The following is a 26,180-nucleotide window of genomic DNA, read 5'->3' on the forward strand; positions in this document are numbered from 1 at the left end:
GGGAGGTAAAAAGGGAAGGAAATAACCCGAGTCCCTCATATGTGCCAGGAATTAAACTAAGAGCTTTCACATGTTATCTCACCTAACCCTCCTGCCCACACTATGAACTGAAGAAAGTATCTCCGAGAGGATTAATTTGCCAAGGTCATACAGCTGGTTGAGTAAGTGGAAGTTACTGAACCCCAGCGTCTGTGCTCTTTGCACCTTTCCATCACCCTAATCACACTTCAGTGCTGTTCTGTACATGGAACACCTTAAACTCAACTCTCTGGGAACTCAAACTAATCAGTTTCTTTAATGGAATAAGATTCATTGAGCCATGCTTCGGGCTGCTCTCAACAACTCATATGACCACACCCCTTAACACAGGCCATACCACAAATCTCAAGGCCAAGGCAGACCCTCCCAACCCAAGTTTCAAAGATCCACACTTTGAATGAACCGGCTGCCAAGCTACCGATCTTAGAAGTAAGGCAGCCTTTAGACTCGGAATGAGATGCCAAAAGCCTTTAGTGAGGAAAGCAAAGAACACCATACCTAGTTCATTTCCTGTTTTCTAGAAATGGAATGTGGATACTTATTGTTCTGGCTCTTTGACCTGGGTGACAGTGCCCACTTCTGAGAAATGGTGTTTATAGGGTGCATTTTTTAGAAAGAAAGAAGGATGTGTGTGTGTGTGTGTGTGTGTGTGTGTGTGTTGCCTGCTTTTTAATCTTAAACACCTGTAAAACGTGGGCATGGGGCCAGATAATTCCTGTGATCTCTTCCAACTTTAATTTTTCCACTGTATTTCTAAGTCAGAGGATAGAGGGAAAACATAGGCAGCCTAAACTACAAAGTCTTGGACAGAAACTTTGGAAACTACCCAAAGTTCCTCATCAATCAAGCACTAGCTACAAACTGGCACCACTGCGCCTTAGGACTTAACTTAGAGATAACTTAAAAATGCTTCACGAGAGTCAGGAACACAATCAACAGATGCACAACTGGGAAGAGCCAAGGCCCTAACTAGACTATGTGCGGAAAGCCAAATTCCTGACGAAGAAATCTTTTCACCTACAGCCTATGAAAAGAGAAGAGACATTAGACAAATTATTAATTCAGTAAGGTCAACTAAAACACACTTAAAGCAGATGCTAAATTGTCATTAAAATCAAGCTCCCACCAGATGGTGCTACAGTGAAAAGATTCAAAATTATTAGAAAACTGAAAATTGGGACCTTAAATTTTCATTCATACCAGAAACTGGTATATATTAAGAAAATATGCTTTAGAGGCATGAAAGAACAAAATATTTAAATGATTAATTAACAAAGTAGACCCAATTTATGGTTTATCTTATTGAAAACCTAAGAACACTTTGGCTTTTGAGAAGCAATGTCATGAGGACTATATATTATGCACTCTTGGGATCTAGCCTTCCTAACTCAAAGCTTCCATACCTTATTCTGACCAGTGCCCCTACTGGAAATGCCTCCCCCACCTCTGTCTGTTCATTGAATCCCACCCTCCAAAGCCCAGCTTGTCTCATCAGCTCCATGGAGCCTTCCCCAGCTCCTCCAGCTCACAGTGATGCTTTCTATGAACTCCTATGGCACTTACTGTATAATCATTTGTTGATGATCTCTTATTTTTTCCATGTAAATATTGATGATCTTTTCAAAGCCAGCTTTTATGATAGAAATTAAAGTTACTATTTTTTCAAGTGACAAAAGAAACCTTATATCAAATCCTTTTATGAAAGTTTCCACATCTATATGTAAATTTGTATTTGGGATCCCCGAACAAAATATAGAAAAAGAGCCCCTTTTGCATTTACTATTTGAAATAATGCCATGCAAAACAAGTACTGCCTGGACAGTTTCTAGCCCTAAATTCCAGGGTTGCAAGGCACTGATACTTTAATACAGCCCAAGGATCTGAACATCACTGGATGATTTAAGGCCTTCTTTGTGTGTGTGTGTGTGTGTGTGTGTGTGTGTGTGTGTGTTCCAATAAAACTTTATTTATGACCAACGACATTGACATTTCATACTTTTTCTCACGTCACGAAAGATCACATTTCATATTCACACTTAAGAATGTAAAAGCCATTCTCGGTCGGCCAGCGATACCAAAGCAGGCCGCCTTGGCCGGCGGGCCGCGGTGTGCCCACCCGTGCTTTATTGCACGTGCACCGGTAAAGGCGCACAGGGTTAACACCAAGGAACATCTTCGCGGCGATGGGGAGGTCCCACACACGAATCAAGTCTGGGACCGGCTGCGTCGCCAGGTCAGCCCCGAGGCGCGCAGGTCCGGGAGGAAGAGGTCGAGCAGGAGAGGGACACACCTCGGCAGAGGAGGCCAGGACCCTGGGCAGTGGGATTTGGAAGGCGTGCAGGACCAGGGGCAAAAAAGAGCGGGTACTCAGGCGGGTCCGGAATCCTGAGGTTCCCTGAGGCATGTCTCCTGAGTCCCTGCCGCCTCGGGCGGGTCACTCACTCGGATACGCGGGCACGGGCGAAGGCCATAGCAACAGCGCAACTAGAAGGACTAAGGACTTCATGGGCATCGTCCGCAGCACTCCGCCATGCGACGGGAACGTCCTAGGCCACCAGGCCGGGTACCTCAGCGCCGAAAAAGTTGGGCGTCGGCGGCCGACGGTCCCACCTCAGGACCCTGGGCGCCCTGCAACGGTCGTCCCCAGCGCGCCAGAGAAGTCAGAGTCAAGGCCTTCTAACTTCCAAAACTTTTTAAATGTAGGCCTACTGCTCCAAGCGTAAACAAGATTGACTTAAGATTCCTAATGTATAGGGAGTGGCCTGTTAGCTCAGTTGGTTAGAGTGCGGTGTTCACAACACTAAAGTCGCCAGTTCGATTCCCACATGGGCCAGTGAGCTGTGCCCTCCACAACTAGACTAAAAACGACTTGACTTGGAGCTGATGGGTCCTGGAAAAACACACTGTTCCCCAATATTCCCCAATTAAAAAAAAAAAAAAGATTCCTAATGTATAAAACAAGTGTCCAACAGACAAGACGACCCGATGGAACGAGATTAACAGTCAAAAATCGACAGGAGTTTGAAAGGAAGGAGAGCAAAAGGTCCATGAATTTGGACTGGGGGGAGAGGGGAGGAGATTACACCTTTACTTTCACTAACTTCTAGAAATATTTAACGTTTCTCAATTACAAATATAGGCAGCAAAGCACAGCAGTATTAGCATTACCTGTGCCGTTGACTCTACCTGCAATTACAGATTTTTTTATACCATTTTACAGTTGATGCCAGTATCTTAAAACAGCATTTACGTTTATCACTACTTCTAAGTTACGTTAGTTATTAAACGTGTCACTAGATCACCTCTTGATCACAGTCTTCCTCATCTGGTGGGATGAGTCTGGACGATGCTTTGGCATCTCTCCCCCAAGCAATTATTCAGCTATCAAATGGTTAACATCTCACGTTAGTGGTCCAGACATCTATGATGTTTCCTAGCATTCCCCACTTATAAGTGTTCATCAAAGACCACCCCACAGTGTGCTGAGCTTATGCAAACTAAGCAAAAAGTCTTCATGCTGCTGCCTTTAGAAAATAAAATTTAACTTCCCCATGTTTCATATGAATGATCTTGTTATTTAATTAATAAGAAAGCACGTTACTGTAACACGTCTTTTTTTATGTTGATAACTGCATTTCAATGTAATTGGCATTCTTTGTAATGATATGTATTTTATTTTAAGCACTTAAAAATATTATTCTGACAAAAGATCCATAGCATTAAAAAGGTTAAGAATGCCTGATCTAATGTGATCTAAAGCATGAAGTCCCTATTCCTTCAGTCAGTCACTCAGTCAGCAAGTATTTATTGAGTACCTACTACAATAGTAGGTTGAACCAACTAAAATTGTCAATATTTGACTGCTTTGACCTACCAAAATGGCAATTTCACAGTTCAACCTAATACTTATCAAGCCCAACTGTTAAGCCCACTAATAAAGAGAGATATTTATGGAGTAAAAGAATGATCGTGAAATTGGAAAAACTGATGCTTGGAACAGAAGTTAAGAATTTTGTGAAATGGGTAAGAGGGAGCACACAGAAAGCAAAAAGTCACAAGAAGGCAAAGGCCAGAGGGAATTAGCCACTTAATTATCCTGAATTAGAATGACCCAGATATAATATTAAATCTCTATTATTTTCTATAACCTAAAAGTGATGAGAAATCTTTCCCCAAAGCTTTATTAATGCTTGAATAAATTTTTCAACTTATATTAAATAATGTAACCTTCTATTTTATAAGAAGAAGTCCACTTTAAATTCAATATTAAAGCCAGTAGGAATAATGCCTTATATTTGTATGGCACTTTATAATTTACAAAGTAAGTTCGTATACATTTTTCTATTTGATCCTATACCCCTACAAAACAGCCCACGAGATACTGTCCCCATTTTTCAGGTTACACAGCACACATATACCCAAGGGGACTAGCAGAAAATCTTAAAAACTAATCTTCATTTGAAGCCAGTCTTTCTCTTCATTCTGTGTTAAGCAATAATGTTAAAGGAGGCAAAATTGCAAAGCGCTTCAAAATTCAATAAAACTAGGTATGAATCTCACGCCATCACTTACTTTCTATGTGTCCCTGAGGAAGTACTTTGATATAGGCGTATTTGAGGCTGAGTTTAATAAAGTGAGACTAACAACATCTTCAGATTAAATGAGATACAGTAGTTAAAGCCTTACCATCATCTATAATAGCACCTGCATGTTTCACTAGCATTTATATTTTCATTATTATGAGAACCCAGCAATCAAGAAACTTGTCTCTAATCTAAACAAAACTCAGGAAACAGTGTGGTTTAATAGACACAGCGCAGGCTATAGAATTCTAATGTCTTGCCAAAGTTACTCTGGCCTGTCACCTGACTTCTCTATATTATCATCATCATTCTATCACTATAAAGGCCTTTGAGAAAGTAACATAACCAAAGTCACAGAGTTTGGAGACCTACTTTTTTTCAATATCTGAAGAAAAATCTCCTATTAGGAACTCCATTTAAGAGTTTACTAAGAGGGGCCGGCCCGGTGGCTCAAGCAGTTGGAGCTCCATGCTCCTAACTCCAAAGGCTACCAGTTCGATTTCCACATGGGTGAGGGCTCTCAACCACAAGGTTGTCAGTTCAACTCCTGGAGTCCCACAAGGGATGGTGGGCAGCGCCCCCTGCAACTAAGATTGAACACTGCACCTTGAGCTGAGCTGCCACTGAGCTCCAGAATGGTTCAGTTGGTTGGAGTGCATCCTCTCAACCACAAGGTTGCCGGTTCGACTCCTGCAACTAGCAAAGGCAACTGGACCTGGAGCTGAGCTGCGCCCTCCACAACTAAGACTGAAAGGACAACAACTTGAAGCTGAACAGAACCCTCCACAACTAAGATTGAAAGGACAATAAGTTGACTTGGAAAAAAGTCCTGAAAGTACACACTATTCCTCAATAATTAAAAAAAAAAAAAAGTCCTGTTCCCCTTCCCCAATAAAATCTTTAAAAAGTTTACTAAGAGCTTCTACCTGCAACATCTAGAGCCTATGTTCATTCATGAGTCCAGAGCCTTATCTCATTTCATATAGCTGATGGGGACCAAATAATAAGACCTTGAATTAGATCATGGATAAAGGCTAAAACGAGAGTCCGACAATACCAAAGGAAGGATATTGGGTAAAAGAGTATATCAGTAAAGAGAACTATTTTCCATCCTAGAAGAAAAAGTCAAAAGCAGGCTTGCTATTACTTACTCTTGGCTTACCACCTCCTCATCCTCTGAGGATGATGCTGTTTCCTCCAGGTCCCGGGCCATCACGACTGGCATTTCCTTTAGGGTTTGTCATGCAGTCAGCAGATGAGAGTGCCTCAGAGACCTTTCCTTGCAGATTCACTGGATCAAACAATTTGGGTGGCACAGATTCCTGTAAGAAAGCCAAATGATGTGACGCACACACAATGAAGTTGCCTATTTGTTGATTATTGCTGATGATCTTCCAAGAAATGAAAATGAATCTTTACCTAAATGGCGCCCAACCTCTAGCAGCTTACCTTCTATCCCAGGGCCTCACGAATGCCCCAAAAATCAAGTATTCTTTTTTAAACATACTGTCTGTCCTCTATATATCTGAAGACTGTTAAATTCGAGTTTCTCATTTTTCTATTATAAACTATATCTAACATGCACCAAAAGAATAAACTTACTTAACTTTTAGGAAAGTCTAAGGTAAGTGGATGATTGCCTAAAACATAGATTCCTTGCTACTAGAAAAACCTGAACTGGGTTAAAAGTGAAAACTCAAGATTTAAGATCCTTGCAAATATTTCTTTAGCTTCCATGACAAGCACATAAGTTAAATGCCCTCATGTTTCGACTAAAACAAATTCAACCACTGAAGCAAAAGATTAATATATTCTCCTGAATCAAGGTCATAAATAGCTGGTGGGGGGAGGGGGAGGAATCCTTCTAAACACTCTCAAAAGTTACTCTCCCTTGCAAAAAGCCACAAACCGTGACCTGAACCTCAAATAGACATTAACATTAGGATGTTTCCAATTTCTAACTGAAAATTTTCTGCAGAGAAAAAGTATATGTTCGTTGTGCTTGATAAAGGAATAGAAATTACAGATACAGAAAATGAAAGTATTTAAATGACCATAGTTCCGTCATTCTGAGATAAACACTTGATGTCAATCATTCCAGACTTCATTTTTCTATGCATTCATATATACGATAAAATTACAAACAGGACCAAAAAATGCGAATCCCGATTATGATTCCTACAGATCTTCAGCGGAATGGACAATATCTAACCACCTTCAAAGGCGTTCTTCCAAGGATTCCCAATGAGATTTCTCGATCTTTCCCAAATGTTGGCATGTCTTTTCAATTAAAACAAAACCCCCGTCAAGAAGGGCTGTCAATCTGTCCTAGGCTGCCTGTAGAGCAGGGAGAGGGCGTTCGAAAGATTAAGGACGCTTGCCCAAGGAGTATCCTCGCCTTAAAGGGATCAGCTCCTCAGCCCCACCCATGGCTCACCCCAATCCGGGGTGGGTCCGCAGATGCTCCCCACGGGAAGGACGCGGACGACTCAGCCGCAGCAATTCAGCCCGGCGCGCCCGGAAGCCAACAGCTGCTCCCAGACTCTGAGGGAAGTACAGCGGCCGGCGCCCGCCCAGACCCGGGAGCGCACCTCCCTCGGGTGAGGGAGCCCGCCGGCGCAGGCGTTTACCTGTCTCATCTTCCCATGGCTCGGGGCGGGCAGGCTGCGACCGCGCTCAGCGCCTACCTCCCGCCTCCTTCCCCAGCCGAGCTCACCGCGGCCGCGGACGGGTGCTTCCCCCGTTACTACAACAACCAACAAGCAACCGCCCTCTCGGAGCCACTGCGCAGGCGCCCGCCACCTGGCGCTAAAAACGCTCGACTTCAGGCGCGGACGAATGTCGTCAACGCCGAGCAGCGCGGGCTCAGAGCCCGCTCTCAGCAGAAAAACTCTGACGTCTTTTTCCGCTTTTTCCCTCCGCCTCTAAAGGATTGACTCCCAGCCTGGAGTTCTTCCGCCACGCTCACCAGGCGGGTTCACAGCGTGAGTGGCGTACGGGGGCTGAGATTTGGGGAGCGGCAACCGCTGATTGGCAGTAAAGGGGTTCACGCCCCATCTCCTGCTTGAGCGAAACCAGAACAGCCAATCAGAGCGAGGACTGACGGAAACGGCCCAATCCTAGAGCCAGGTGAGCGTGGGGGCGGGGACAAATCGCTCAGGTGGACTCCCTGCTGGAGCTGTCTTGGGGTAGTATCTTTGCTGCTGGGCTGGGGTCCGGTCGCCAGGTAAGGACAATATGGGGAAGAAGAGGGATGTAGGTGTCTGTGTGACTTCTGATGGAAAGGATCCAGAAAAGAAACCTTTTGGGGGAAAAGGGTCCGAGAGACCATGAGAAGGAGGAGCTAAGAAGGTATAATTCCATTGTTAGATTCTTTATCTATCTACATGGGTTTTATTTAAGTCAAGCTAATTGAAATCAATGCTCAGCAAAGGTTGATCTAAGCTTTTATTTTTAAACGAAAGTACATAACCTAATTGTATTTTCTATACAATATGAAGACCAAAGAGGATATGGTCTGGTTGTCTTCCTCAAAAATGTAAACTTCATCAAAATATTCTCAACTTTGAGGCAATGTAGAGTCCAACAGACCATACTTCATAGTTCAGCCCTGCCATATATTAGCTGTGTATCCTCAAGCAAATCACCTAACTTCACTGTGCCAACTTTCATCTGTAAAATGAAAATATTAATACTGTCTACAATATGTCAGGTGGTGCTTTTCACAGTGCATGGCACATACAAGTGCCTAATAACTGTTACCTATGATAATTTCTCTTGCAACCCAATGCCAACACTGCTGTTTCTTTCCCACATAATTTCTTTCTATTTCTCAATCACAGCAGTTCATTTTTTAACTTTTAGATTGTTCTTCTAGTTTATGGAGCATGGCATACCCTGAGAACCAGAGTAGAGAAAACCTACGGATGTAAATATTGCCCTCACATCATAGGTTTCATTCAAATGTGTAAGGTTTCTATACACTTGGAAGGATCTGTCATCAGTAGCCAGGCAGGTATCTGTTGTTAGTAGATTTATAATCACCTTTCAGCCACTTGCATTACAAAGGAATGACATGAAAAACCAGGCTAGAAGTAAAGATGTAAAAGGACTGATTCCAGCCAAGAGAAAAGAGTTCTGATGTAGGGTAATATTGTGGAGAAATTTCTCAAGACAAAGATAAATACTGTTGATCTATTGCAAAATATACTGTTGATTTACCACTATTACTATGACTAAATATCAAGACCAATTTCTGTAAGCCTTACACAGAAATCCATTTTATTACTTTATAGTAATATTTGTACACCTCCTCTTCTTCTGTCCCTTTCTTCTCTCCAGTTTTTCTGCTGGGTTTGTCATTTCTACCCACTGCATTATTTATCCTTTTTCACTCTGGGTAAAGGTCAGCACACTTTGGTTTAGGGCAAATATTCAAAAGCAGTGTGCGCTGTGAAGGTAAGAGTAGTATGTTCAGATAACTGGGGGTAGATGAGCCTAGGGGAAGTGGAGAGGAATTTATGAAGTGATTGACCAAACAGTCTTAGTACAGCCCTCATGCATGGGACACAGGTTCACCAGAGAGGTGAGAAAGGTTATGGTTCAAGTAGACTGACCGTCTGTCGTCTCATGTCCTTTGCCTTTGTTTCCAAGGCGAGAAGCCCTTTCAGGTTTGAGGGGAGTCATGAGTCGTTTCCTGAATGTGTTACGAAGTTGGCTGGTTATGGTGTCCATCATAGCCATGGGGAACACGCTGCAGAGTTTCCGAGACCATACCTTTCTCTATGAAAAGCTCTACACCGGCAAGCCAGACCTGGGTAAGAAGTCAAATAACTAACTGCATCCTTTGTGGCCTAAATTGTGGTTTCTGACTAGGCTTTACATCAGAGTAACCCTAGGAAACTTACAAACAAACAAACAAAAAAAGCATTGGTGCCCATTTCCGTCTCCAAAACTATTTACTGAAATTTTCACCCCCTGGGTGGGGCCTAGGAATCTATTTTTCAGTACGTTCCAGGTGATTCTGATGCTGCCTACTCTAGCCGTTGGAAGCCACTAGAATACTAGACTTTGTGGATAGCCCTTGGCCGTTTTCACCCCAAAGTTTCTCTGAATACTGTTTCATTCATTTTACACCGCCATGGCAGTCTGTAAAAAAAGCAGTATAAGGGCAAATGAGGAAATAGAGTTACTTGGTGACTGTGATGCCCCACTAGAAAGCCATAAAGAAACTTTTCATGTCGTCTCAACCCTCTTCAGAAATCCAGTCATGGCACACATGGTTACATTCCATGTTGCAGATGAAGAGTCACTAATCCAAGGTCTTCCCAAACCATGATTTAGTCCCTGAGAAGACATCCAAAATCCCTCCAAGTTGGTTTCCCAAAATGAAACTCCAGAAGGCCGATGGTGGCCATTCCCAGTTTCCTGAGCCTCTCTGCTGTGGTTTCACATTTCAACTTGCACTTCCTTGTATTGATGTGTGGGATAGCTTCAGCTACAGCATTTCACAACAGCTGACAATTCTATGTCACATTTATAGCTAACCCAGATTCAGGCTCTGACCTAGCTCATTTTCCTGCAACATCTGGGTATAAAATGAAACTAAGTAGGCTAAGGCTCATTTTGAAAAGCTGAAATACAATAGGAATAAAGAACCTTGAAGAGTGAGCAGGACAATTCCTTTTTCACCCTCAAAAACTGCCCTCCGACGGTCCAGGAATCCTGTATAGATTCACAGGATTTTAGAAGTTATCTGGTCTAGCCCTTTGAATTTAAGTTGAGACAGAGAAGCCCAGGGGTCAGGTGACGTGCTGAGGGCATAGAGCTGAGCAAAAGCAGTGTGTGTGTATCCAGCCCAGAAGCAGACTGCCTCCTGGACCCTCATTATTTGGGGCTGTCATGGCACCCTGCAGATCATAGCAGTACGCTGGGAGAATTTCACCTGATGCCTAATCTGGTTAGAGTTGGTGAAATATTCCATTTTCGTTCTCACTAACCACAGAAATTTCCTCAGTCTTTTCATCAGAAAAAGCTATCAAATTGGTTTATAAAGAATATAGCCAACTAGGGCTAACTGCTAGGTATTTGGTTAGCAAATGGAATTTTTTCTCACCTATCCAAAGGTCTTCAGGGTTGTGAGATTGGTATAACTGTCTGGTTTTGCAAAGGCTAGACAATCCTTATTAAAGACCAAGTAAATGTTTCAGTTTTCAGATCTGTCCCTTGAAATTTCTCTTGCTGAATAGACCAGCAAAGGCAGTCTCTTTGCAGTCACTGTTTTGGCATTCCGACCACGAGACGCCTTAGATTAGTGGCTGTATATTATAATCACCAAGGGAGGAGGTTTTTAGAAAATACTTATGCCCAGGGTCTACCTCCAGAGATACGATTTCATTGGGCTGGCACCCAGGTCTTGGTCATTTTATAAAATGCTTTCAATTAATCTAATAAATGCCCAGGTTCAAGAACCACTTTATGGTGGAATATGATCTATACTTTCAGGTCAAGATCTTTAATACTGTAGTGTCAGAACAAAGCCACCAAGAGCAGGGTGGCCTTGGCAAATACTAAAGAAACAGTGCTTTGTTCCACTACCATGTGTACAGGCAACCAGCTTGGTTTGGGCTTTGTTCAAATGATATAGATTTGGATTCAGGAGGAGACCCAGGGACTTTAAGTCTCTTTAAGACTAAATGTGGGCATCTAGACAGGTCCAGTATTTCTGAGTTCTCGAAGACTTCATCAGCTTGGAAAGTCGACGGACCTCCCAGGCATCCTGTACTGCCAGACCACTCTCTGCAACATTCCCCCAAACCTGTCCTGATCCAGACTCCCTGGGCTTCACCAACACGAGAGTGACTTCCAGAGCAGAGGTATAAACTATTGCATCCAGGAGTTATTTGCCCAACTGGGCTTTTTGTTGGGTTTCCACTCTTGGAACTCCCCCGACCAACTGTAGACATTGGAAGAGGAGCTGAGCAGGTCTCACTTGGGAATTCCTTCCATTCCTTCCAGTTCCCATTGCAGCACCAGAGTCTCCACTCTGCCCAGCCAAAGGTCATTCAGGCTCAGCTCCCTGCCTCCCATGAACCACCAGCGAAGTAGAAAGAGCTTGGAGGGGACCCTATCCTTCCCCTTCCCAACACTCTTGCTTTTCTCTGTTACACAGTGAATGGCCTCCAAGCTCGGACCTTTGGGATATGGACGCTACTCTCATCAGTGATCCGCTGCCTCTGTGCGATCGACATCCACAACAAGACGTACGTAAGGGAAGGAGGAGCCTTAGCATCCTTTTGTTGGAAATAAGGTGCTAAGCATACCCACTGTGGTCCGCCGCCTAGAGACCTGTTCCTTTTGATACATTAGCCTAGAATGTGGATAATAAAAGGTTAATAGGTTCCATTCCTTCCGGGTTTAAAAAAACGTAATAGGTCTAACAGGTCTTTAAAGTTTGAAAATTCTTTGGAACTGACATAGCAAACTGGCAGGGCCATGATCCAGTGGCCTGCATCATACCCCTCTTCTTCTTCACTAAAGAATCATCCTTTCTTCTACAAAGAAGTAGTGTGCTCTTTTTAGAGCAGCCACCCACACATACCTTATTCTTACATTCTTCCTTAAACAGGAAAGAACAGAAATCACAATCCATGAAAAAAATCGACCCACAAGTAAACTGCTGTATGGTTATGCAGAGGCGGGTGAAAGAGAGCCCAGGACTCCTTTGTGTACGCCTCTCTAGGGTACTCAGATAGACTAGTGTGGTGTAAGGGCAACAATCGTAGCCTCTTGTCTAGAAAATGCTGTAACGGGTGCTGGCCACTAGAGGGGGCTTGAGCTGTGTCCCCAACAACAGTCATCACCACAATCAATGGGGAACGTTTGCTCAGATCAGTGGAGAAAGTCACCAAGACGCCAACTTCACACTAAAATATTTTTTGTCTTATCCAGACTCTCAGCATCTGGGAAAGTGAGGAGGTAATGATATTTATTGAGCCCCTCTTATTGTGCCAAGAGCTTCCATCTATGTGACCTTGATTAAGTCTCTTAGCAGCCCTGGGGCGTAGTGATTTTCATTCCTGATTTTGCAGATCTACATATTAGAGACCCAATTAATTTAAACTGAGGAAGACTGACTCAAATGGGATTTGAAGCAGGGCTATTAGCCCTGCCATGTCTCCAGTTTTATTTTTAAACTTTTCTTTTTTTTTTGAACTTGAAACTGTGGTTTACTTATTCTAGATTGACACATATTTTTGGAAACTGTGGTTTAGTGGAAACAGCCTGGGGCCTGAGAATGAAAACAAGAAAATGGGTTCTGGTCTCAGTTCTATTAGTAACCAGCTTTGTAGAAGCAAGTTTATTATATACCTTCTCTGCATCTCAGCCTCTTCGTGTATAAAAAGAGACTAGTATATCTGTTCTACCTCTCAGGGTGACTGGGCGGGAATAAGGATTGAATAATCATTTTAAAGACCTTTAGCATCATGAAGAATCGCTGATAGGTATAAGGGGTGTATCTTTTGTTTGCTGTGCTTTTGGAATGAGCAAAAACAGCTCAGATTTATCTTTACCTCTATTACCCATTCATTTACCCCTCTCCAAATACAGGACAGCTGCAAATGCTGACGTCTGTTTCCAACCTTTTTTTAGCCTAGACTTTTGTCCATGTACTTCTGATTCTATTCTCTCCCTAACTGGAAACTCAAAGTCAACTCCCCTATACACATATTTGTTAAATGTATAAAAAACATGCACAGCAATGATAAAAGTCAAATTTAAGATATTGGTTCCTCCTGGGGAAAGGGGAGACAGGAGAATGGGTCAGGACGGGATAGGGGTACACAGGATGCTTTAACTGATATCTGTAATATTTTATTTCTTAGAAAAAAGCATCTGAAGCAAAAATGTCAAAATGTTCAGATCTGATGGAGCAGGGTATTGATTGCATAGGGGTAAATTATAGTACCTTATTATTTGTCATTTTTTGTATGTCTGGAGTATCTCATAATTTTACAATTTCCTCAGTTAAAAAACAAGATACCAGCAATCCAGTCATCCTGTACCCTATCTCTTCCCCACCTCTTTGTCAAAGCTGAGGAACAAGTTCTCTTCCCATGAGGGTGTCATCGTCTCCTCCATCTAACCATTTTCCTGGGCAAAGACACAAAATAACCAGCCCACACTGAAAGAGCATCCAAAACCCCCGAGGTCCTTGGTGCTCATTCCCCATTCGGGCCCTTCATTGTGTGGTTATCATATGAGCACTGACCAGCCTCTAGCCAAACACCTGGCAGGTGGGTTCTGACGACAGAGTCAAGCCAATTTGAGTAAGTGGAATATGTAAGCGTGGTTGATCCAAAATCGTCTACACTGCCTGGGATTGCCATAGTCCAGACCCTGCCCATCTTGCTAAGACGTGGAGGTCCACTCTGGATGCCTGGACCATTCTCCTCTCGGGTTAGCAGTTGAAACCTTCAGTTTTGCTCTAGCAGAGAATAAATGGATGTGATCAAGCAGCCAGGTCTTTCTCAGGACCAAGTGTCCTTTTCCTGTAGTCACTGTGACTTCCTGGGCTTTTTATTTGTGTGTATCAGGTCTGACCATGACTTTTCGTCTGCACGGAACAAGCAGTCCTTCAGTTCCCATTTCTGTCTGCTCCCTGTAGGCTCTACCATATCACACTGTGGACCTTCCTCCTCGCCCTGGGACATTTCCTCTCCGAGTTATTTGTATATGGGACCGCAGCTCCCACCATCGGTGTCCTGGCACCCCTGATGGTAGCAAGTAAGCATGCAACCACCCTAGACCTCCCATGGGAACGGCCCAGCCCTAACATACATACATGGGGTACAAGAGAGTGTCGTGCTTATGTCAGCCACTAACCTTTTCTCTGTTTTTAGGTCTCTCAATTCTGGGTATGCTAGTTGGGCTCCAGTACCTAGAAGTAGAACCAGTATCCAGACAGAAGAAGAGAAACTGAGGCCAACATTACCACCTCTGAGACGTCGTCTTCCATCTTTGCTGTCTTCTTCCTTCATCCTCTCTGTGCTTTAATTTCTTCTTTTCTGCTCCATCATCAGCCCCCTTATCCACTAATAGCCTTTTACCTTTTGTTTTGGGGTATTTTTACATTAAAAAAAATTTCTTTAAGTTATAACACGCATACAGAAAAGTATGTACAATTTAAAGAATCATTTTAAAGCGACTACTCTGTACCTCCATCCAAATCAAGAAACTGTCAGTATCTCAGAAGCCTACTGTGTGCCCTTCCCTCGCCTGCAGCCTCTTCCAGGATCTCTTTTCCAGCCTTCTGGCTGTTTTCCTTTTATTTCCATCCCTTGATTTGACTTATGTGGTGGGAACACATGGACTGTGAAACTCAAAGCTGCTGCCTCACCCAGAGCAGCTGCCACCAAGGGCTGTCTCAAGGGGTTGTCCACCCACACTGGGCTCCTCTCTGCTGCTGGACCCAAGACTCTGAACCATCCGAGGGACTGGCAGTTCTTCTAAGAAGGGCTGCCCTGTGAGGGAACGTGTCTTACGTCCTTGTATCTGCAGGGATCAGGGTTGGGAGAGTCTGGGCTGTTTTTAGACCTAATCAGCTGTATTTGTGTAACAAATTTTGTAATAAACAGAAAAAGCCTCTGCTCTGCTCAGTCCCTTGTACTTTGACCTCCCTTAAGCCTAGAGCACTCCTGCCCTCCTCTGAGCCCCAGCCCAGGGACATCACAGCTCTCTGCTGATCAAACACACTACAGTAAGTAGGACAGCTCAAAACCCACGCAAACCTGGCTGCCTCTGGCTCCTTTTGTCACTTGTTCATTTCCCTTGAAGTCACATCTTCCTCTTCTCCTTTCCCACCTTCAAGGTTCTGTGTTCACAACTGAACAGTCAGGACCCGTTCTTGTTTCTTCCTGAGAAACAGATTCCCGAGGAAGCAGAGGCCAAAAACCAGGCAGCATAGAAGAAACAGCTGCATGACAATGAAAAGAACACTGAAGCCCAAGGATAACACACTAGAGCAGTCAGTCGCCCTCCAAACCACCCTGAGGGGCTTCACACTGGCTGGGCCCTCACACACAGCATGTGGACTGGAGAGCCCATTATTATTATTTCAGCAAGTATGTACTGAACACTTACCCCATGCCAGGCACTTGGGAAAGAGAAATGAATGACCCTGCTCCCACTGTGGCCCTTACACTGTAGTCAAGGAAATAGACAATAAACAAGCCAACAAGTGAAAGAACAACTTCAGGGATAAGAATTTTAGAAAACAAGTAGTGTAATCAAGAAAGGAGAAGCGTGCATAACTTACATCATCAGGAAGGAGGTAAGATTTTAGTTGGGACTTGAATGCCCAGGTATCTTAAGATATGCAGCAGGTATTTAGGGCAGAGAGAGCAGCATCTGGAAGGCAGGGACGGTCTTGCTCACGTACTAAGATCAGTGTAACTACATTATGGTGGAGGTAGGAAGTGGAAGGCAGGAGGTAAAGGGAAGCGGGGGCTTGTAGAGCAAGATAGGAAGCTTGAAGTTGATACTTAAATGCATTGGAGATGATCGTTTAAGGCTGTTTAGGTGAAAAGCACAAAATCTACCTTCAAGTAGCTTAAACAAGAAAGAGAACATGGCTCACAAAGCAGGAAAGTTAAGAGGATTATAGGCTTCAGGAACGGTTTGATCAGGACTCACCCAGCTCCATTTCTTGTGGCTCTCTGCCTGCCCGTGCTGGCTTCATCGTCAAGCTGGCTTCCTTTATGGTGCCAAGCGTGATTGCAGCACTTCCACTCATATCCCCATACTACTACATCTAGAAAAATAGCTCAGTGCTGAGTACTGTCTCTCCCTTACCAACCATTGTAAGGCAACAGGAAGAAAAGCAATGCTCTTACAGAGAGAACTTTTGCGTGGAGATCCACATAGAACCCAAGAAAGGAATGAATGAAAGCATAAGATGATTTGGCGATCACAGAAAGGTGATTCCAGATATATAAAGACAAGATCCCAAAGGATCTAAGAGATAATGTAGAGTAGTTAGCAGACACTGAATATTAGATTTCTTTAACAGCCCAGACTTGGCTCCTTTCCCAGATGATTTAAAGTAGAATTGCTGACAGACAGGGTGCCAGAATACCACAGGTAGTGTGACTCTCTAGGCAAGAAACGTACAGAAAACCAGTAGCAGCAGCATATCCACATAACACACAAGGCGAGCGAGATTGGGCAGGGAGCAGTGGCCGCAAGTAGGACAGTTCAGGAGGAAGACCGTATCAGTACTGCAGATGCAGAAACTGTGGACTCCAGCCAGAGCAAGCGGGTGCACGGCTAGGGTGACTATAGAACAAACACTTCAGACACCCTCTGAAGCAGAGCCAGAAACAACAGCGGGCTCTCTCAACAGCAGTCACAAACCTTCATGTGTACACAGTACGAAAAGCGGTCAGGGTCATGCGTTGGATGTTGAGTTGCAGTCTCCCACATAGGCCGACAGTAACCTTTACGATCTCATCTTTTTAAAATAACCCACTAGTTACCTCGTTAGGGAGACCACCTCAGGGAAGATGTAGATGCCTGATCACTGCACTGTACACCTGAAGCTGAAGCTGAACAATAATGAATGTCAACTACAAGTTTATATATATGTGTGTATATAGTTACAAGAAGTGGAGTACAGCATTAGGAATAGAGACAGTGGAAATGTAATGGCTGTGTGCGATGTCAGAGGGGGTTGTCACTATGTGAGGGATATAAATGATAAATGTCTAACTATTACATTGTTTGGTGTACCTGAAACTAATAAAAAAATTTAATCAAAAAATAACCCTCTGGGATGGTGACATATGTAAAACCAGGACCCCTTCTGTGGTCCCCTAGCCCCCACGCCCCACCCCTCCAGCCCTTTCCCACACCACAGTCACAGTACTCAGAAATGTGCAATCATGTCGTGGGGACTCCGGAAGCCATCTCGGCCCCATCAAGTGACAAGACAGACCACTTGGACAATCTTTTACTGCCTTAAAACATCGGGTTTGCAAATAGGAAATACAAATTATGTTTTTAAAATAAAGCAATGGATTCAGTAAACATTTTGTTAATACATTTTAAGAGGCTGAAAAGTAAACACGTTTCTCCTTATCAAAAAGTAAGGCACACTTGCTCTCCATCTCTTCCACCCCAAACTCACTCTCCCCACCACCTGAAGTGTGCACTTTTTTTATTACGTACAGTGTCTGTACACACACACACACACACACACACACACACACACACACACACCCCTAGCCCCCCTCAGGCACTGGCCCAAGCACCCCAGCACTGTTGCCAGTGCAGGCTGCTCCAATGTGTTGAGTCCAGAGCCGAGGCCACAGCAAAACAGCATAGTGGTCATGACTGCAGCTGCTCACCGTACAGGAGAAATTACCAAAATATCTTATTTTCAGGAGGTGCTACCCAAGCCCAGGAGTAGAACCAGATAGCAGGTTAGGCAGCAGTGGAGGGCAATTTGGGTTGGGTTAAATTTAGAACTGATAAAAATTATTGCCAGGAGGGGATGGATGTGCAAATACTGTCCCCACCAGAGGTGGGATACACGAAATTCATGCAGACCACTCAATTCCCATTTCAAGGACCAATTGCCTTCTGCCCCTTTCCTCTTCTCGCTCAGAAGCAGCTTTGGATTTCTCAGGGTCGAATAAATCAAGGTTACTCTTCAGTAAAGGCTATAGGAAGTTGGCTGGTATTTCCCTCATTCCGGGCCAGTGACTAAGTTTCTCACGGCAGTGTCCAGACGAAGGCACCAGAGCTGACTGACACACTCAGAAGCCCTCGGGCAATGGCGTCTTTTGCAGAAAAGAACCTCCCCGTGCCCAAATCAAGCTACCCGAGTCCCCAAACACGGACGGGCCTTCGCAGACACACTCAGAAGACAGCCCCCAGCAAACCTCACACACTGAGTCAATTAACCTCCCCAAAATTGGTTTCTCCTTCATGACCACAAAGGTTTTCTCAAGTTTATTAATGTTTGGTTTGATCAGCTCAGGAAAGCGGGTTTGGAGACAGACTCCAGCACTAGGTCAGGAGACCCTAGGCTCAGAGTGCTGGTGGGTTTGTTCTGCTGGAGTTCGTTCCCATGGTGCCTGCCCTCCCACAGCACACCAGCAGTCAGTCTGATGACCCACGAATGACCCTCATCCAGAGCAGTTGCCACTCCTGAGAACTGGGCTTCTAAGGGTCTTAAGACACTAGAAAAAGTTTATATCCTGAATAAGCTTTCTTTCCATGATAATTTTGCAGACTTTCTCCATGAGGGATGGAGGTGAGGAGGGAAGGCCAGGCGTCACTACTCACCAGCCTCTCCCAACACCAGCTCCCAGAATCCCACAGGGGAGGGGGCAGGATCTGCATCTGGTGCAAGGTGCGACTTTCCCCAGTTAGACCATGCGAGCGCTTGAGTGGGTTCCAGCAGGCACAGGCACTGTCGTCCAAGCCACAAATATTCCAGCGGGTTCCCTCCAAAAGCTGCTCCAGCAAAGCGCTTTGTGCTGGCAGTGAGCGCTGTGCTGACTCAAGAGGTGGGGGTGTTCTCTGTGTTCCCTGAGTCGCAACCACTTTCCTCTCTCAGAGATTTTCCTCAGACACGGTGGTGGGGGCTTTGCTGGTATTGCTCTCCTCCTCCTCCTCCTCCTGGAGTTTCTACAAGGCAAAACAAGCAGATAGCCCTTTGGGTGACAAAGCGCACGACTGCTCCCTGGCTGGAGCAACTGCCTGTCAGAAACAAATCAGCAAGGAAACAAGGGCCAGAGGCCACCCAGCATCTTCCAGAGCGAACAGAGGGAACAAAAGTAAGCAGCCCCTGGCACAAGTGTGTACACACACACACACACACACACACACACACCCCATCACAATGTCATCAAAGGAAAAACCAAACAGGCCAGCTACCTGCAATGCCACAGAACCACAAACCAACCCCCTGCAAGTGCCTCTGTTCTCCCCTCATGCTTCCTCCCTGATCTGATAGCCTAAAACTCACCTGGGCTGACCATCAAGTAGCTGTCCAAAGGGCCAGGTCTGTAACTCCCTCAGAATTTCTAACTACCCCCATTTGGCGGCAGCCCCCAGGATGTGGAATATTATTATAATGTGCATGGATGGAATGGATGCAACAAAGAATTTTTATAAAGGCAGGACGTATAACTGCATACATAAACTCGATAGCTAAAAATATGTATATATACTTTATGGATAGAAAAAGACTTTGGGTCAGTTTTGCTTTGGCTTTTTCAGGGAGAAATGGCGCAGGAGTAGAAGAGTCTTCTGGGTCACGCTTGCTAGGTTGGTTTGCAATTAAATATGGCTGGAAGTTACCCTGCGAGGCCACTAGGTACATACTGCCACCTGGGGCATTTGCTGTTTTCAGGAGCACTTTGCTTCTTAGCTCAAAGGTTTGTCTAGCTAGGGAAAAGGCCTTGGGCATAGCGTAGCACCGCCCAGCCAGCACTACTCGAGGGCTGGAGGAGCGTGTGCAGGGCCGAGCTAGAGGCCTGTGGCAGTCAGACAGACGGTGCTTCCCCCGGACTTCAGCGCTTGTCCTAGCAATGGCCCAGCTGTAGAAACCCAACCTTCCCATTCTCCATCTTGCTAACTTTTTGCTAACCAAGTCAGCCTCAGTCATGACAAGTCTTCATTCAGGCAAGTTAAGTCAATCTGGCAGCCTCTCTCTCTCTCTCACATACACACACACACACACACACACACACACACACACATCTGCCTCCTCCAGAGCCATCACCTTGAAATCACAGTTAGAAACACAGGTTAGTGGGAATGGAAGCACAACCACTCTCTCTGTGGCTGAGAACTACCAACTGGAAGAAAAATGGAAACCCAAACCAAAGGTTTCATAGTCAAGGTCAGTCGTTACCCGATCCCAGAAGTTCTGTCTCTTTTTACCAAAACTATACACCTCACTGATTAGAAAGAGCAGCTCTGGCCAGATCTGCCGTGTGCCCTGTCTTCACCTGGCTCTGATAATGAACTCGTGTGCTAATGTGCAGGGCTCACTTCCACTGACTGTGTAACGATAAGCTTCAGAGAAGGGGTGCTCCGTGTCCGCCCTGGCTTCCTTGAGTGTCAGCGCAGCATGACTCTGACCTCCCCATAACATCAGATGCAGGTGAGGTCCAGAGACGCAGAGTGAGTTATCCAGAGACACAGACCGTTGAGAACCATCACCAGACTTGTCTCCTATCCCTACTGAGTGCTATTTCCAGTACTCCATACAGAAGTTGTTGGACTGAGCCAACAACTCCAACCCTGGGTAACAAACTGGTCCATGTGCACAAGGATCTGGCTGCAAGAATAATGAAATATTGGAACACCCTAACTATTCAACAAGAGGAGATGTCCATATATATGTAAACACGAGGTTATAGATTATAATGGTGTGGAAAAGTTGTCAAGCTATGTGAAGTAAATGAGCAGAGTGGAAAACCAAAGGTGCACAAGCATACCCCTAGAAAACAAACTGAAAAGTAGACTAAATGTTACTAGGTTATCTCTGGATGCTAAGATTATAGGGAGCCTTTACTCTCTTCTTGTTTGCCTATATCTGCCAATGTAAACATAGATGATAAACACAGCAAAATCTCAGATCACTGGACACGGTACGTCACATTCCAAATTGAAACTGCTTCACGAGAGATCTATCTATCCTGTTTTACTGCAGGCACCTTTTCCCAGGCTCACTATATAGTCCCCAGAGTTGCCCAGTCAGTCTGTGTCCTGCGCACGGCACAGGTGGAAGCCCGTCTCCACAGTGGCAATGCCGTGGTCCTCGGTGGCTTAGAGAACAGGGTTCCTGCGCTAAGGCTTTCCTTGTCCTCCCAGTGAATTTCCCACCCTTGCTCCTCCTTCCACATGCTACCTGCGGCTGCCTGCCAACTCGAGAGACTGACATCAGAAGACAAATAGCAAAGAACTACAGATGATCATCTATCTGCCAAGGCATATCCTCAAAACACTAACTGTCCCTCTTCCCGATATTTTTGCCTTAGAAAACTGGCCAAGATTTGTCAAAATGATAAACACAGTGTTGGCACTCGTACACTGCTATAGCAATATCAGTTGGTACTAGTGATCGTTCCTTTCTAGAGAACAGTGTAGCAATACATATCAAAGTCTGAAAAAAAGTGCATGACCCCTGATCCATTTCTACGGGAAACACTGTGCTTCAGAACATGCACAAAGAGTCAGCTTCCAGGACATTAATCACAATGTGGTTTAAAACAATTGGAACAACTTAAATGTACAGGAACAGGAAAACTGTTAAACCAATCATGCTTTACCCATATCATAGAACACTGTGCAGTCATTAAAAGTATGTTGTAAAAGACGAATGAGCTGATGAGAAAGTGTTCACAACAAGTAAAAAAGCAGATAGAACAAGATTACATTTTTGTTTTAAAACTATATATATATTTATATATAAAACAAAAAATATATAAAACATATATATCCATATGTGTGTATATACACACACACACAGATATATATTACACGTGGACATGTATAAGTCAATGCAAAAAAACAGCATCTCACCTCTAGATGGTATTACAGGGTGATTTTAAAATTTTGTACACTTTTCTGTATTTTTTCAGTTATTCTTCAAAGAACCTGTATTACCTCTGCGGTAAGTTTTGGATTATGGGGGGTTTTTCGCTTGTTTTTGTTTTTTGGGTTTTTTTATGTTTGTTTGTTTTTTAAAGAAATATCCCACTTTTACTCCTCTGATTTGAAATTGCTTTCATTCTGGCTCAGATTTGTTATCTAACATTTTGGTGAAAATGGTTCCCAGCTGATTAGAGCAGAAGGGAAACACTTTGCTGTTCTAGAGCATACACCTGGTTCTCTCCCCTTCTACCACCACCAGCTCTTGCTTCCCAACTTGTTCTTTCAGAATCCTACTGGCAATCTGTTGGCTCCAGTTCTCCATCACCCATGGCGCTGCCTAAGGGGCTGTCACCTGCCAGGAGAAACCTGCCTCGGGGCCACCACCACCATGGCAGAATGGTCAAGCCAGGCTGCCACCTTTCTTCTCTGGCCACTAAAGCCCATTAATGAGGCAGTGAAACCAGGGTCTCCGGGCTGGGCTCAGGATCCAAGGGGTGCTCTGAGGACCAGAGCAGGGGGGCCAAGAGAAGGGAAGGAAGCTGGAAGAGCCCAGGAAACAGCAGCAGAAAAGCAGTGTTGAAACACCATTGAGGAAACTCTCTGAGTGCCATGTTTGTGAGAGTTGAGCTGGTCTCATTGCCAACCACAAAACAAGTCTACCCTGGGATCTCCCCTTCCCCTACCCATGCCGCCACATCCTCAGCCCGGATTTCAGCCCACGAAGCTCCCACATACTCACATTTTCAGGAGTTTCCTTGTTTGCTTTCTGCCTCCGGAGATCTGCCTTGATGAATGCTGAGGTCGAGAGATCAAAAAAGAAGAGCAACAGAGACACAGAGTTATCAAGCAGACCAATGGTCAAGTTCATCCAAGAGAGGGAGCCCTCTTTTTCCTAAGGGTCATAGGTATCCCTGACCTACTTCACATATTCCAGGGAGCTAGGGGCATTGTCACCCAACTTGATAAAGCCTGGAGATCACTGCTGTCCCTGACAGGCAGAAGCCAAGGATGACACTGGCTTTCATTTACAATCACTTATATTTGCCAGCGAGTTGGCAAACATTGCTCTAATCTTCACAACACCCATTTTACAGATTAGGAAACTGAGGTTCCCAGAGGTTGGTCCACTTGCCCAAGGTCAAACAGCTATGGAAGTCAGTGTCATAGTCTGGGATTCAAACGAGGGTCTTTTGTCTCCAAAGCCCAGGTTCATTCCACCAAAACAGGTTATTACCTCCCAAACAGATTTCTTGACAAGTCCAACCCCGTTCTGCATGTGCACCCCTGATCTGTACGATCAATCATGACACTAAGTCCCAAATTGCCTAAGCCCATGAGCAGACCGAGCCTCATTTCGTCCTAAGGCCCCAACTCACCAGTGAGGGCTGCTCCGAGGGTCAGGAATACACACAGAAAGATGTTTCCGGGCATGGTTCCGTAGTTGTCGATAATCTGGCCCTGGGAGACGGTGAAGATGATCCCAAATACCTGGACAGGTACAAAGAAGACTGGAAACAACGGCCCAGCCAACTAGCCCACAGTAGAGCTGAGCTGCCATAAAGCAAAGCCTGTGCCAGCCAAGCAGGGCAGGGAACAGAGCCACTGCTACGGAGCCACCATCCAGTAAGGCCTACCTGGGCAGATACGTTGAGGAGACCAGACGACATGCCTTCTGATTCTGGGTATGTCAGCTCCACAGCAAACTCAAAGCCCAGCGGGAGGTAGCCAGTCATAAAGAAGCTGAAGGCCAGATGGCAGAAACAAGGTGACGGGGAGTTTTCACACAAGAAGGATGGAGAGCCCACCTTCTGTCTGAGAACTCCTTTTCCCGTTTTGTTTCTACCCATCAAGACATGCCAGGCCTTTGAATGATCAGACCACCCCTAGATGGCCTACCAAGGAAGGAGAGATCCCTGCAGGCCAGGAAGAAGTTCATAGGGAGGTTTTGTACTCAGGGGGCTTCTGCAGGTCCCCTACTTCTATGTCCAGCCATCAGTTATAGACAGGGTGGGGATACCTGGAGTTCTCCGCCCTCAGCTGGGAGACCCTGTGCCATGCGTACGCAGGCCCTGTGCCGGGAATGGGAAGTCTCTGGATATTGAACAGCCTCTCGGTGACTCTCGGGCCTGGAAGGAGGAGCTCAGAGTCCTTCTTATTTCCCGCGAGAGAGTCACCAGCTGGGAAGGTCTGTCTGTCTGTCTGTCTGTCTGACACATGAGCTGAGTACCCATGAGAGGGGTACTGTTTCCTACGCTTTCTCATATAACAGGTCTAGAGAACTCTAATTTCTTACATCTTGTAATTTCTTACATCTGCACACTTCTTGCTGTGCTCACATTTGTTATCTCTCTCAATCCTTCCAACAACTCTACAAGGTAGGCCTTGTAGAGGTAGGCCAACTCTTACATTCATTGACAGATAAGGAGACTGAGGCTGGAGCGATTAAGTAACGAGCCTGTGATCTAATAGATAATCAGCAGCAGAACTGGGACCAGGGCCCAGACTTTCCGATCCTAAGACCTGTGTACTTCCTGTGACCCCATGTTTTCCTAGGCAGAGCTAAAAAGATTCTAAACAAGTCCTAGCCTCCCAGAGGTCTATGAAGAACATACTCCATCCCAACAGCATGGATGGGCTTAGAAGCCCCAGGAGGCCTTTTCAAGTGCTACAGTTAAACAAGACCTCTGGGTACCATTTCCATATCTCCACAGAAATCAATGAGATGGCAGCAAGGGTATCAATATTGCTTCCTAGGATGTCAACAACTCTGGGAGCCATGGGATGGTGCTTTCCAGTTAAACATGTTAGAGGTGAAACTTACCCCAATGTACCAGCTGTGATGAACACTACCCACAGGTGTCCCAAGTTCAAGGTCAATGTATATACCACCATGCCCACCAGAGTCATGATATATACCACCAGGGTTGTCTCCCTACAAGCAGAGACAAAAAAGTTGAATCATATACTTCTGCCTTTAATAGAATCATTCACTCATTTGTTCATTCATTTATTCATTCACTCTACAAGTATCTATTGGACACCGGCTGTGTGTCAAGTCCTCTGCAGTGTGTGCTGGGACATCTGCTCTCATAGAGCTTTCTGCCCACAAGGTGGATGGACACTGAACCAATGATCACACAGATAGTTATTTAATTACCTAGTGGTTATTACTACAAAGGGTCAGACCAGGAGAGTCTGCAGCCATCTTGCTTCGTGTGTGTTCTTCTGCAGAACGCTCACAATATCAAGCTGCACTTTGACTTGTCACGTCCTACTCACAGAAAGAAGGACACAGCCCTTTCCCTTCCTCATCCCCAGGACAAACATCAGCTGTGGTCACGTGGCAGTGGCGTGCAGGACTATTCCAGAAGCCATCCAATTCTGTGTGTCTCCTTTGCCCCAAGGCCCATGACAATGCTAAGAAGTGATCTAACTTTTAGAGTCTCTCTGTCATCTCTGCGTTCTTCCTGTTGCCACTTTCATGAGCACAGCAGAGCTTTTCCTGCTGAATCTGAACTACTCCACTCCAGACAGCAGGAACTAAGAGAGAACATTCTCCAGCCCTGAACTAAGTGCCTGACTCCAGAGCCAAAGTGAGAAAGTTCCATCCACTCCCCTGTCATGTTCCCTTTTGGTCACCTGAGAAGGACCACCAGCAATGTGTTGGTTTGTTTCAGGCTGCCCCTCCACACACATCTATCTCCTCCCATGGGGCCCATTCTGGACTCTGCTGCGGCCCTGACTCCTGCTTGGACCTTCATTCCTCTCCTGTCCTACTTCTTGCAGAGAACCAGCTCTGTACATCCCCCTGCCCTCTTGCCACGAACATCAGGTCTTGGACAACAAAGGTCTAAAGCCTTCACACATCTCCCCTGAAGGCAGAAA

At 45.0% G+C, this 26,180-nt stretch overlaps 3 protein-coding genes across 16 annotated transcripts in view; 1 reads left to right on the forward strand and 2 right to left on the reverse strand.

Moving 5' to 3' along the window:
• TTLL5 (tubulin tyrosine ligase like 5) overlaps positions 1–7,613 on the reverse strand; it is a 240,282-nt gene extending 232,669 nt beyond the window's left edge. For 9 of the 12 annotated variants that reach the window (XM_033107454.1, XM_033107463.1, XM_033107453.1 and 6 more), the window contains exons 1-2: positions 7,253–7,613; positions 5,774–5,944 (exon numbers count right to left, since the gene is read on the reverse strand). In XM_033107454.1, the coding sequence (XP_032963345.1) occupies positions 5,774–5,847 (74 nt within the window). In that variant the 5' untranslated portion in view covers positions 5,848–5,944; positions 7,253–7,613. Of the gene's footprint in view, positions 1–5,773; positions 5,945–7,059; positions 7,211–7,252 lie in introns of those variants that run through there. The other 3 variants (XM_033107462.1, XM_033107457.1, XM_033107452.1) reach the window with 3 other exon arrangements.
• Positions 7,614–7,619: 6 nt separating this feature from the next.
• ERG28 (ergosterol biosynthesis 28 homolog) lies at positions 7,620–15,272 on the forward strand. Of its 2 annotated transcripts, none has more exons than XM_033107467.1 (5): positions 7,620–7,751; positions 9,276–9,439; positions 11,794–11,884; positions 14,290–14,408; positions 14,525–15,272. In XM_033107467.1, the coding sequence occupies exons 2-5, from the start codon at positions 9,307–9,309 to the stop codon at positions 14,602–14,604; spliced, it is 423 nt and encodes a 140-aa protein (XP_032963358.1). In that variant the 5' UTR covers positions 7,620–7,751; positions 9,276–9,306; the 3' UTR covers positions 14,605–15,272. The 2 variants fall into 2 exon arrangements, with proteins under 2 accessions (XP_032963358.1, XP_032963357.1); XM_033107466.1 differs by lacking the exon at positions 7,620–7,751 and adding an exon at positions 7,822–7,848.
• A 2,352-nt stretch (positions 15,273–17,624) lies between these two features.
• The window catches only part of FLVCR2 (FLVCR heme transporter 2), a 52,731-nt gene continuing 44,175 nt past the window's right edge, over positions 17,625–26,180 (reverse strand). For both annotated transcript variants that reach the window (XM_033109402.1, XM_033109403.1), the window contains exons 6-10: positions 25,117–25,227; positions 23,930–24,035; positions 23,672–23,783; positions 23,035–23,090; positions 17,625–19,316 (exon numbers count right to left, since the gene is read on the reverse strand). In XM_033109402.1, coding sequence (XP_032965293.1) covers positions 19,242–19,316; positions 23,035–23,090; positions 23,672–23,783; positions 23,930–24,035; positions 25,117–25,227 — 460 coding nt within the window. In that variant the 3' untranslated portion in view covers positions 17,625–19,241. The remainder of the gene's footprint in view (positions 19,317–23,034; positions 23,091–23,671; positions 23,784–23,929; positions 24,036–25,116; positions 25,228–26,180) is intronic.

Source organism: Rhinolophus ferrumequinum, chromosome 6 (assembly GCF_004115265.2).
Source record: "Rhinolophus ferrumequinum isolate MPI-CBG mRhiFer1 chromosome 6, mRhiFer1_v1.p, whole genome shotgun sequence".
In the NCBI taxonomy this organism is placed as follows: domain Eukaryota; kingdom Metazoa; phylum Chordata; class Mammalia; order Chiroptera; family Rhinolophidae; genus Rhinolophus; species Rhinolophus ferrumequinum.